Source organism: Electrophorus electricus, chromosome 25 (assembly GCF_041902795.1).
Source record: "Electrophorus electricus isolate QZ-2024a chromosome 25, ASM4190279v1, whole genome shotgun sequence".
NCBI lineage: Eukaryota > Metazoa > Chordata > Actinopteri > Gymnotiformes > Gymnotidae > Electrophorus > Electrophorus electricus.
Window position 1 is genome coordinate 4,702,502 of NC_137521.1, and position 11,707 is coordinate 4,714,208.

Sequence of the window (11,707 nt, forward strand, 5' to 3'; positions counted from 1 at the left end):
TCTTTCTTGTCATTCTTTCTTTATTTTCTTGGAACAGCTTTTTATTTTTCATGTGAAAGTGTTCATAGTAACACTAGTAACACATTTAAAATGAAACATTCATTCATAATGCTTTTTATTCACCACAGCAGTAAAATCTTATCAAGACAGTAGAATTAATCTTGAACTTTGGTGAGTTTGGCTCACACCCATTGTAATTCATTGCCATGGTACCAGACTAATTCATGCAGTCTGTAAAATGTTTTTGTCTTAATGCGTAGTGGCAGCAGAAGCTTGTAATCTCCCAGGTGAGTGATGTTCTCTGGTGGGTGATCTTGTCTGGGCACGTGCTTATGAAGTACATGTGGCTTCTGTTGGTTTAGTCCGACAGGCTGTGAGTTAAGATCAGCCCTTAGCCTCCATAATCCCACTGAAAATGCAGAGAGAGGACAGGGGATATGCACTCTATCAGAAGTCAAACAGTGTGGGCCCAGTTCCTGCTGAGACAGGAAAACATGGACGCCTGGAGAGCACCATGAAAGCTTTTAGGGTCATCCACAGAGACAAAGGAACATGACTGCAGTGTTGCAGACATGTATCACGTGTGTTACTACCCCATGAGAGGATACATGTGAATACAATCTCAGCAAAGTTAAACAATCTTGCTGACAAAAGTGTGATTTTCAAGGAGTGTGATTTCAGAAGCACATACCGAAATACCCATCATCTAAGATGAAAATGCACCTCACAGAAAAACGAAAGGTCTGTTTGACTTGATCAAACGGCATCAAGGCTATCAAAGACATGTAAATTTCGGCGGCATAATTTCACTGTGGAAAACACCTTGAGAGTATGAGCAGTTGTGGGTTTCACAGCGCACACCGCGGAGATGGGGCACATCCTCCTTACAGCGCACGTAAATGGCACAATAAGAGATTAGTTCTCAGGTATTATTTATGGCCTGGTCACATGAGGTCTTCTAGCTGGTGTATAATATATACCCTGTCCTGCCTAGGGACAATTTAACACTTCTCTGTGATGTCATTCAGGGTTGCCTTTTCAGATACTCTTTATCTTTGTCTCGACCTGTCAGAAATACCAGGCCCTCGGCTATGGCAGAGAGCTCTCGGGTGTCAGCGACAGTGGACTGAGATGAGACGCCATTTTCCCAGCCTGAAATGCAATCTGGAGGCTTGGTTCATTCTCATTTATCTTTCTCTTCAAAGAGGGAATGAAAATGAACTTAAAAGGCAACTTTGTGAAAATCAATTCATCAAAAACCTCATCAAAAGCTTTGATGCTTACCATCTGCTAATTGTGATATAAGTCATATCATATTCATATATATCATCTCCTTTTCAAATAGAAGCTGCAGCACATCATGGATTTATATAGTTTTAAAGTGGACCCATGCACTAAGCATACCAATTTTCTGCCACTTTCTACATATACATATCCATACACTGAATCAATTTAATTAGGTTTAACCGTCATCACTGTTAAAAACAAACCGAAAAAAGGGTAAAATTGCTTTCTCCAAATGTACAACAGGGAATCCCAGTAGGACACAGCAGCACCATCTGATTCCATTGCCTTTTCCATCTTAGGCTGGGATAATGAAAATGCCGCAGCCATATAACATATGAGATTTGGGGGTTGAGACACCTGTTTGGAAGTCAGTGTCAAGGCTACAGGAAGAGCAGGTAATAAGCACCTGACAAGGTGAGTGGTGGCTGTTGGAATTTGTGAGGCTGTCCAGAAGCCCATATAATGGGCTGATTTCTCCAAAGGAGATACCCAGAGGATAACTGAGGTCCAGAAAAATTCAGTGCCCAAGGCAGCTGTCTGCTCTCTTTAATGAAATGGAACATCTGTAGAACTCAAGGCCATTAGAAAAAAAAAAAAAAAGAAGATCAGAAAAAAAGGACCCCCTCGTGAATTTGAAAGATACATCGCCAGAACTGGGCAAACAGCATTTACAGCTTCAGCAAAATGTTGGGGGTAAAATGTTCGAGCTATAAAATTTGGTATGTATTCTTGACCTTGATTGAGTTTAATGGCAAAAAAAAAATCCTGTTGAGAGTATCTGAACCTGAGTTGAATCAATAGCACTATATTTTAAAGCAGGTGTTAAATACTGGACTCTATCCTTTGGGTCTGGGATTCACATCATGACCTTACGGTAAACCTTGCCATTGTGCAGACAGGTGCACAGCAGTGATGGTAAGAGATCGCTAGGTGAACAAAAGGGACAGAGGAAGCTGGGGAGAACACAGAGGCTTGTGCAGGGAAGTCGCAAGGGACCTGATCATTTCATCTCTGCTGGAAGACAGAACAGAGACCCGCAGTGGCAAAGCCTCCGTTTATTTTTTTGCACCCCACCTCTCCACTATGACATTATGGTGTGCGTGCGCACGTGCACTTGCCAGTCATCTGTGAGTCTCCCATGACAGTCCTGCTTTTCATTTGCGCTCATCCAGTTTTTTCAAAGTCCAAATTCACCAGTAATTCTCTAATTTTTTTAAAGAATTTGCAAATTGTTTTATTTTTATATTTCTTCTTTTCCCCTTTATCGTAACCTGTTGCATGCTACTAACTAGCTAATGATGTTTTGAGGAATGAAGGAAAACCAATGTACATTCACTGTCAGAATCAATAGACAAGACTGGCACTCTGTTTCATCCGTTTGAGTCCGAGCTGTTTCTTTGATCAGCTCAGTGTGCCCGCCCCTCCTGACAGCAAAGCCTGCCCCATGGCTCAGGTCTGAAGGGTTATATACCAGTTACAGCTATCATACAGAAGTGAGTGTGCACACACACACACACACACACACACAGTTTTGTTTGTTTTTCCATTATCACTTTACCAAATTGAATCTTAAATCTGCAGCATAAATGATGTTTTCGTCTGACTCATTTCTGATGTATTTCGCCATGCAGTCTAAGAGAAAAGCAGTTACCACACCCAAATCCATGAGTCCTTATATCACAGAGTCTCCCTCTTCTGGCCAAACACTGTTATAACATAAACAAGGTGTGGCCTTGAAATTTCTGTTGAATAGCAGGCAATTTTTCACTTTTTTTTCTTTTTATGCCAGTGTTTTAATCTTATTAGGAAGATGAGGTATAAATATTGCTGAATCTAGGTAGTACAATGGAAATATAAAAGACATAATACATATGTATGGAATCAACAGAATGACTATTCATCCACAAAGAGTATTGTTAAGAATCAAAAGGAAATATTTAGTATAAAATATAGTTTAAAAAAGTAAAGAACATTTACTCATGATATAACAAATAAAGAAAAACATAAAACAAATACTGTAAAACAATTACTTCATCTGTAACAGTATTTTACATAATCTGCATGAACGATATGTGTGCAAGTCTATTTTGATGAGCTTTACCATTCTGAAGTGTTTGGGCCATTTAGTTTCGGTTGATCAGCATTTTCCAGCAAAGCAAGTCACATGAGAAAGTATAAGCAGATGACTCTGCTGTCTTTCATTAACATGGTACACAACGGTTTCTCAGTGTTGGACATCCGGCCGCCTTAGGGCACTTGGGAGGGGTTGGAAAAAGAAGCCAGCCATTTCAATGTACTGTCCCTAAAAGAACAAGGGCAATATTTAGTTTGACCTCATCAAATTGCAGTACCCGAGTTTATAGATTAAGAATAACTAATAGTCAGTTCGGTCACAGCCATGCTAGCTCAGGAAAGAAAATCACCTGACTTTGCAAAGAAAATCAAATTTCAAATGAATTTCAAATTAACCAGTGATTTTCTTTCTCCAGCATATTCTTTAACATATTAACATATTAAGTAACAGATTTTGATTGTAAAATGACTGATTTGGAATAGATTAGAGAAATGAAGTGTCACCTGTTAAACTTTTGACCCTTTCTCTTTTGAAATTCCCTTTCATCCACAGTCCACACAGCACCTTTCCGACCATCTACCCGCACAAAGCACTTATGGAGGCTGAGGTTGTGACGCACTGCATTCTGCTCACAAAAACATTTATTGTTTCAACGCAGCATGAACTCTCATTTGTTGTGAATTAGTAAAGTTTTGAAGCAAACAAATCCATTTTTCTTTTTCCAAAAAGAGCTGTGTAAATATTGAGATGTGATTTCACCGTATCGTCACTGCCATCTAGTGGACATAAATGTACAGATTCAAAATTCTGGTTCAGCTCTGGTTCAGTCCACTCGGATTTACAGTGCATCTGGAAAGTATTCATAGCGCATCACTTTTTCCACATTTTGTTATGTTTCTCCCATTTTTCTTTGCAGAACCTCTCAAGCGCCATCAAGTTGGATGGGGAGCGTCAGGGCACAGCCATTTTCAGATCTCTCCAGAGATGTTCAATTGGGTTCAAGTCTTGGCTCTGGTTGGGACACTCAAGAACATTCACAGAGTTGTCCCGAAGCCACTCCTTTGTTATCTTAGCTGTGTGCTTAGGGTCGTTGTCCTGTTGGAAGATGAAACTTTGCCCCAGTCTGAGGTCCAGAGCACTCTGGACCTGGTTTTCTTCAAGGATATCTCTGTACATTGCGGCTTTCATCTTTCCCTTAACCCTGACAAGTCTCCCAGTTCCTGCTGCCAAAAAACAACCCCACAGCATGATGCTACCACCACCATGCTTCACTGGATTAGATGGTATTAGGTGATGAGCGGTGCCTGGTTTCCTTCAGACATGATGCTTGGCATTCAGGCCAAAGAGTTCAATCTTTGTTCTATCAGAGCAAAGAATTTTGTTTCTTATGATCTGAGAGTCCTTTAGGTGCCTTTTGGCAAACTCCAAGTGGGCTGTCTTGTGCCTTTTACTGAGAAGTGGCTTCCATCTGGCCACTCTATCCTACAGGCCTTATTGGTGGAGTGCTACAGAAATTGCTGTCCTTCTTGAAGGTTCTCCTCTCTCCTTAGAGCAACGCTGAAGCTCTGTCAGAGTGACCCTTGGGTTCTCGGTCACCTCCCTGACTAAGGCCCTTCTACCCCGATCACTCAGATTGGCCGGGCCGCCAGCTCTAGGAAGAGTCCTGGTGGTTCCAATCTTCTTTCATTTACGGATGATGGAGGCCACTGTGCTCACTGGGACCTTCAATGCTGCAGAAATTTTTCTGTACCTGTCCCCCGATCTGCGCCACGATATAATCCTGTCTCAGAGGTCTACAGACAATTCCTTGGACCTCGTGGCTTGGTTTGTGCTCTGACATGTACTGTCAACTATGAGACCTTATATAGACAGGTGTGTGCCTTTCCAAATCATATCCAATCAACTCGATTTACCACAGGTGGACTCCAATCAAGTTGTGGAAACAATTGAATGTTGATCAGTGGAAACAGGATGCACCTGAGCTCCATTTTGAGTGTCATGGCAAAGGCTGTGATTACTTATGTACATGTGATTTTTTTTTTTTTTTTTTACTTTTAATAAATTTGCAAAAATTACAAACAAACGTTTTTCACTTTGTCATTATGGGGTATTGTGTGTAGAATTTTGAGGGAAAATGAATTTAATCCATTTTGGAATAAGGCTGTAACATAACAAAATGTGGAAAAAGTGAAGCACTGTGAATACTTTCCGGATGCACTGTACATTCAACCCCAATTCAAGACTTCAGTGTGTAAACCATGAAACAGAAATTCAGGCAGTTCAACAGATGCTCAAAAATGTAGTCCTCCATTCAATACCACTCTACATTTATATATAGCATTTTTAAAATGATGAACATATTTAAAGATGTTCTGTGATTCAGGCTTCAGTGAAGTACACTCAGGTATGGCATAATACCTTCCAAGTCGGAGTGTTGTGACGGAAGTAAAAGAACATTTGAATAAACCAGTTGTAGATCTCATTCAGTGCCCTTTGCTTATCTGGTGCCTCTAATATTGACTAATGGGGAAAACAGAAATATAAAAATATAAAAATAACAGTAAGATTGCCTATTAAATGTCCATTTACATGTGTTATTTACAACATATGTGCATACAGATTGAAAAATTAAGAATGTAATAAGATATTAATGATTCAAGGCATGTATCATTTGCAGAAACCGTATACTTACCCATCTGATAAGAAAGGCATATGTGTATGGTGGTCTGATATTGACATATTTGTAACACTCCATACTGCTTACAAAATCTACCATGAAGAGGAAGAAGTTATTTTTGGCATAACATATGATTAGAGATATTAGAGTCATCTTGGAAATGAAATTAAGATCAATTTCTTCCCTTTTTTTTTTTTTTTAGATTTGTCTATGTATGAAGGACACAAGAGAGTTTTAGTGTAGACCCATGGCTCGCGTTAACCTGTGAGCATGCGTGTGTATACATGTGTATGCCTGTGTATTCATGTGGATGCATGTGTATACGTGTATACGCATGTGTTTGCCTTTGCATACATATGTATGCATGTATGCATATGCATGTGTATGTGTGTGTGCTATCCACCCTGACAGGCCGGGGAAAGCCAGTGGGTGAGTAGGTGTTACCTGACGGTAGGTGTGGGGCAGGTGGGGGCCAGTATTCCTGGCGCCCTGCTACCTCGCTGGCCCATCCTGGCCCTCCATCTGGCTCCTCGAACGTTGGCACGCTCAATGCCAGCATACTGGGCCAGCCCAGGCCTGCTCTCTGACACAGAACCACATGACACACTTCACACTTCACACACAAACACTTCATACAGGAGCAAAAACAGCAACTGTTGGAATGGTTAAGAAAAACAATAAACATGGACAAGATGGACTTTCAGTCTTTGTTGTATTCTGGATAGTGGAAGTAGGTACAGCTTTGCATGGGGTTTCCACAGCGTGAATAAGAGTGAGAAAGAGATGGTGATCAGGGGTGAAAATGGTGTGCCCTCTTACTAGCTGTGCGGGGGTGTGTTCAGACACTCTTAAGTGGAGCCGCATGGCTTGAAGTTTCTGTCTCTCCTTAATGAGCTTAAGCCCATTGAGCCCATTTCATGATCACAGGGTTGAAAACAAGGGTCAAATAGCCAAAAAAAAAAGGGGGGGGGGGGGGAAAGATCAGTATAAGAGATGACCTAAGTGATGACTATTTGTGAATATGACAAGCAAATCTTTTACTTTTCTATCCTGTTTATACATAATACTGCTATTTATTCCCATATGAATGCTCCGTCTCATCATACCTGATGCTCCATATGCTGCACCCTTTCTTGCTGCACCTTACACTGTGCAATAGTTATTTCTCCACAGCTGTGCCCATGGTTCAAGTGCCTGGACAGAAAAAATAAATCCTCAAAAAGAAATAAATCCATCAGAAGCTGTTTCAAAGGACAGCCAAACATTTGGCATATTTGATTAAAATGCTTAAAAAACTGAACACTCACTCCAGAAAAACAGCATACTCATCAAAGGCTTCATCACAGCTTGGCCAGCGACATCGTCCATTGATGAATAGTGATCTTATCACCTCTGACTGGACAAGGCTGTGAAGGAGAAATGTACATTATAAATTCCAAATCAAATTCCAAAAAATATTTTCTCCAGATCTTTCATGAGAGATCTGCTGGATGTACTGGTGGAAGTAGAAAGGAAGTTATCCTATACATGGCTTAGTTATTTCGAAGGCATCTGAAATTCCATTTGCCCAGATGGGCAGTGTAGGATGTCACCTGATTGGCTGAGCGCAGGGGGTCTTGTGTTGACTGGTGTGTAACAGAGTTCGACTCGAGCCTGTGTCCTTTGTCTTGAGCAAGGCCACTGGTTCACGTTCATCTGGTGAAGGCTGAGAGACACTGGCATGTCCTAGGGAGAGTATAACACCAGGAGACGTAAGACTTATGACTTATGACTTTCACAAATTTTTGTCTGATAGGCAAACACTATCATAAATCTGAAACCTAAATGATTTTGATGTACAAGAACACATATTTTTGTAAAATCCATATTTATCCCTCAGTAATAAGGAACTGTATTCTGCTGAACATGGTCAATAGGTTGATTATCTTGCGAGCAGACATATACTAGCTCAGATAAAATGTGCAATATTGAATGCTTTCTTGACACGGTACAAACCCAGAGGTAGCAGAGAGGTCGAGCAGAGCACAGATGGTCTGTTTTGCCTTAGCTGAACACTGTGAAGTGGTAGCTGGAGAAAGTGCATAGGTGCTGCCTTAACAGCATTCTGCACACAGACATGCACACACACACACACACACACACACACACACACACACACACACACACACACACACACACATGCAAACATAGTCACACAAAGCATTTCACATTTGCATGACACTCCCTTAAAGCTGCTTCTGGCAGGGAAACACAAAGGCATTTTTCATAGAAAAATAATAACACATTGGTGTGAACAAAATAAAAGTGTTTATGAAACAACAAAAATTAATTTCAAAGTGTAGTCTTTCAAATGTTTTAGAGGAGAACCATTCTGTGGTGTAAACTTGAATTTACCGATCACCTGAGACGATGGGTGTTCATCGGGCTCTTCTTTCAGAGCTGGAGATTCCTCTCCATCACCTGTACGCTTCGCCCCATCACGCTCACTCTTGGACTGTGGCATGCTCGGAACTCTAAAATAAAAACAAGCAGCCCACGGAAGCATTGCAAAAGACTGCTCATTGTTTCTGTCCTATATTTAAATAGAAATTAGAAAGTGAAGTCAGCCACTAAACTGCTGCTGTGATATTCATCAGTGTAGGCTTTAGAGAAACTCTTGCAACTGTTGTTTTGACTTTGTACTTCAGAGAAAAGACTTCTGTTTCTTATGTTAACTACTTCACTGCAGCAGCATACTCAAATATCCTCAAAAGAAGGCAATTGGGGCAAAAATGTAAATGGTTTTCTCTCAAGACAACCACAGCAATCATCAGGGTTTCTCCCTGCCCTTCACTAACATCATGAGGACCGATGAAACAGGATGGGTGATGCAGATGGTAAGATGCAAAACACAGTGAATCTGCCATAGTAGTAGAGGCACTCCCACAGCACACTGCAAACCTGATACTACAGGGATATAGAGAAGGCCATAGGACAGCATGCCGGCAGGGATTTAGAGGCCCTTCGCACGCATGCTCCCACATGGTTTAATTTGGTGAAGAAGCACATGCGCTTCAATTTCTGAAGTACATCTTCTCCCACCTCTCAGGAAACCACACATACACACCGCACGTATACTCTCTCTATCTCTCTCTCTCTCTCTCTCTCTCTCTCTCTATCTCTCTCTCTCTCATACACACACACACACACTCATACAAATGCATATACACTCATTTTGCATTTTGCAAAAACATGCACAAGAAAAGCCACCCAGGAAGGGGAAATGGGATTATGGGTAAACAGAAAGAGAAAGTTTGCAATCTTTGTGGTTATTGATATTATAGTGGAGCACAGAACATTGCAAGATTAAAAATAAATGGTTAAATGTTGCATATTCTCGCTGATCATGTCTATTGTTTAAAAAATGTCAAAGATACTGTAAAATAATTAAATTAAAAGAAAAAAGTATAAGACAATTACATTTAATTGCAAAGGACTGTAATCATATCAACAATCTGTTGTGGAAAATGTTCAGTAACATTATCACTAGGTTATTTATACACTTTTTATCTGCTTTTTTTTAATCTACAATGTACAGGATTAGATCAGGCAAGAGATGTTGCTATGTGGACAAAAAGAAATAAACAAGTAAATAAATAAGTAGTGATAAATAAGTATGGCTTGTATATAAACAAATTGCTGTTTTGGAAATCATCTTTAGTGATGGAAAATTAGTCATCGGCCAGGGTCAATGATTGTCTCTTTTTTCTTCACACCATGGAACGTTTCGTTATTATGCACAACTCTCTCACAAAGGCCTTCACATGTGTGGGGTTTGAAACTGGTAAAAGTCCATTCTGGAATCAGTTTCTACCAAATACTCAGTCTATCACATATTGTTTGTAGAAATGAGAAAATTGTTCTGAAAATAACTATTTTTAGGTGTTTTTCATTTTCAAGAGAATGCACACTAAGGCATATGCAATGTGAAACGTAAGTTTGATACAACACCCAAAAGTTATGACTATACACACCATTCAGACATTCCACCTACACATGCATTTTGGTTATTTTCATCTGATAAAAACATTAACTATGCAAAGGTGAATCTGGTATCTGAAATTTTAACAATTTAAATTGAAGCTCAATTATTTCATTGGCAATTTGTTAATAAATACAACAAATAAAACTTCTGTGCACCAAACATCAAACTAGATCATGAAAATGCAAAAAGACCATATATCAAAGTGCACAAAAATAGTTTTGACTTCTTGTTCATATTTAGATATGAAATAAGTACGCCCCCCCCCATAAAAGCCAAATAAAGATTAAAAAAACAGAGCGCACATGCATACACAAACACACGCATACACACACACACATGCATACACACACACACACACACACACGCACACAAATGCACATAATCAACAAGTCAAAACAATGTTTTATGTACATTATATTCAGTACATTTATTGTACTTTAGGATGCCATTCAGTAATAACTGAATAGGAAAGCAATTACCTGCTCAGGAAAAGACGACCTTCGCTTTGGACTTTGTGTACCTCCTGTTCTCTTCCTGTGCTGTTCAGGTTGACAAGAATGAAGAAAAAATAGATACAAACTGACTTTTTGCCATCCAACTTAGTAAATATCCTTTTTGAAGGCTATGATCAGTGGCTTGCATAAGAAAGTGGCACTTTATCTCTTATGATGACTTTGAAAAATAAATAAATACATCATTTGAAAAGACCCTAGTATTCCATCTCTTGTATACCTGTGGCACTCCTAAGTGAACTGAAGTTATGAGAGCACTTTGCGTGGTGAGGAAAGACTCAGGCATGCTACATTAAACATTCTGACTTGAAAAGTCACAGCAACTCTTGACACATTTTTTCTGCAATGGCAAAAGTATTTACAAACATTCTGACACAGATTGCTTACATTGAATTTGACGCCATAATAAGTGCAAAGGTATATAGTCTAAAGTAGTTTTAAACACACCTACTCTTAATTTTTTCTGTTTTCTACTCTTTTGAGTAATTGTGAAGATATCAAAACTATGGCATGACAAATGAAATTATGCAGTAACCAAAGAAAAAAATTAAACAAATCAAATGTTTAGATGCATGATAGTAGCTATCCTGTGCTGTGTCAGTTTTGCACACTGTTGGCATTCCCTCAACGATGAAGCAGCTACTTGGATCTTGGATGAACTTGGAAGTTTTTGCTTGGGGAACAAATGTATACATATGAACACAACTGTGCAATTGTCACTATTTCACTATTTTAATTTGCCTGAGAAACTAATTTAAGCCTTTAAATCTTTGATATTATGACAAATATACATTCAATTATATATATATATATATATATATATATATATATATATATATATATGAATGCAGTGTTAAAATATAGCTTATTCATTGTAAGACTCACCTGAAGTTGACTCCTCACTCTTAGAAAATCATGCAGCATGGAATCAATGTCTGGCCTTATTTATATATGGAAAATGCTAGATGTCAAAAAGGAAATTAGCAAGAAACAGTACACTGAAACTTTCTGGTTGGGTCACAAAACATGATGTAATAATGATGATAAGAATTATAATCTGAATGCAGAAGATATAGCACAAAACACAAATATAAATATATAACAAAAGCAAAAAATCTGCTCAAAATTGATAC

At 39.2% G+C, this 11,707-nt stretch overlaps 1 protein-coding gene across 6 annotated transcripts; it reads right to left on the reverse strand.

The window, feature by feature from the left end:
- Positions 1 to 10,814, reverse strand: foxp3b (forkhead box P3b). Of its 6 annotated transcripts, none has more exons than XM_027012841.3 (13): positions 10,542 to 10,814; positions 8,440 to 8,551; positions 8,034 to 8,142; positions 7,631 to 7,763; positions 7,346 to 7,444; positions 7,145 to 7,232; positions 6,858 to 6,932; positions 6,483 to 6,621; positions 6,054 to 6,130; positions 5,780 to 5,881; positions 3,865 to 3,986; positions 3,389 to 3,589; positions 1 to 409 (listed from the first exon to the last, which is right to left on the reverse strand). In XM_027012841.3, the coding sequence occupies exons 2-12, from the start codon at positions 8,539 to 8,541 to the stop codon at positions 3,535 to 3,537; spliced, it is 1,101 nt and encodes a 366-aa protein (XP_026868642.2). In that variant the 5' UTR covers positions 8,542 to 8,551; positions 10,542 to 10,814; the 3' UTR covers positions 1 to 409; positions 3,389 to 3,534. The 6 variants fall into 6 exon arrangements, with proteins under 6 accessions (XP_026868642.2, XP_081564073.1, XP_081564072.1 ...); XM_081707947.1 differs by having other exon boundaries at positions 8,440 to 10,284; XM_081707946.1 differs by having other exon boundaries at positions 8,440 to 10,287.
- Between the last annotated feature and the right edge of the window lie 893 nt (positions 10,815 to 11,707).

Excerpts from the sequence above, each read along its gene's own strand:
- foxp3b (XM_081707947.1), bottom strand. The coding sequence starts at position 8,583 with ATGCTTCCGTGGGCTGCTTGTTTTTATTTTAGAGTTCCGAGCATGCCA. Across the intron at positions 7,445-7,630 it reads CCCTGCGCTCAGCCAATCAG|CCTTGTCCAGTCAGAGGTGA; the intron begins GTGACATCCTAC and ends TCTCCTTCACAG. Across the intron at positions 6,933-7,144 it reads TGCAGCATATGGAGCATCAG|CTCATTAAGGAGAGACAGAA; the intron begins GTATGATGAGAC and ends AATGGGCTTAAG.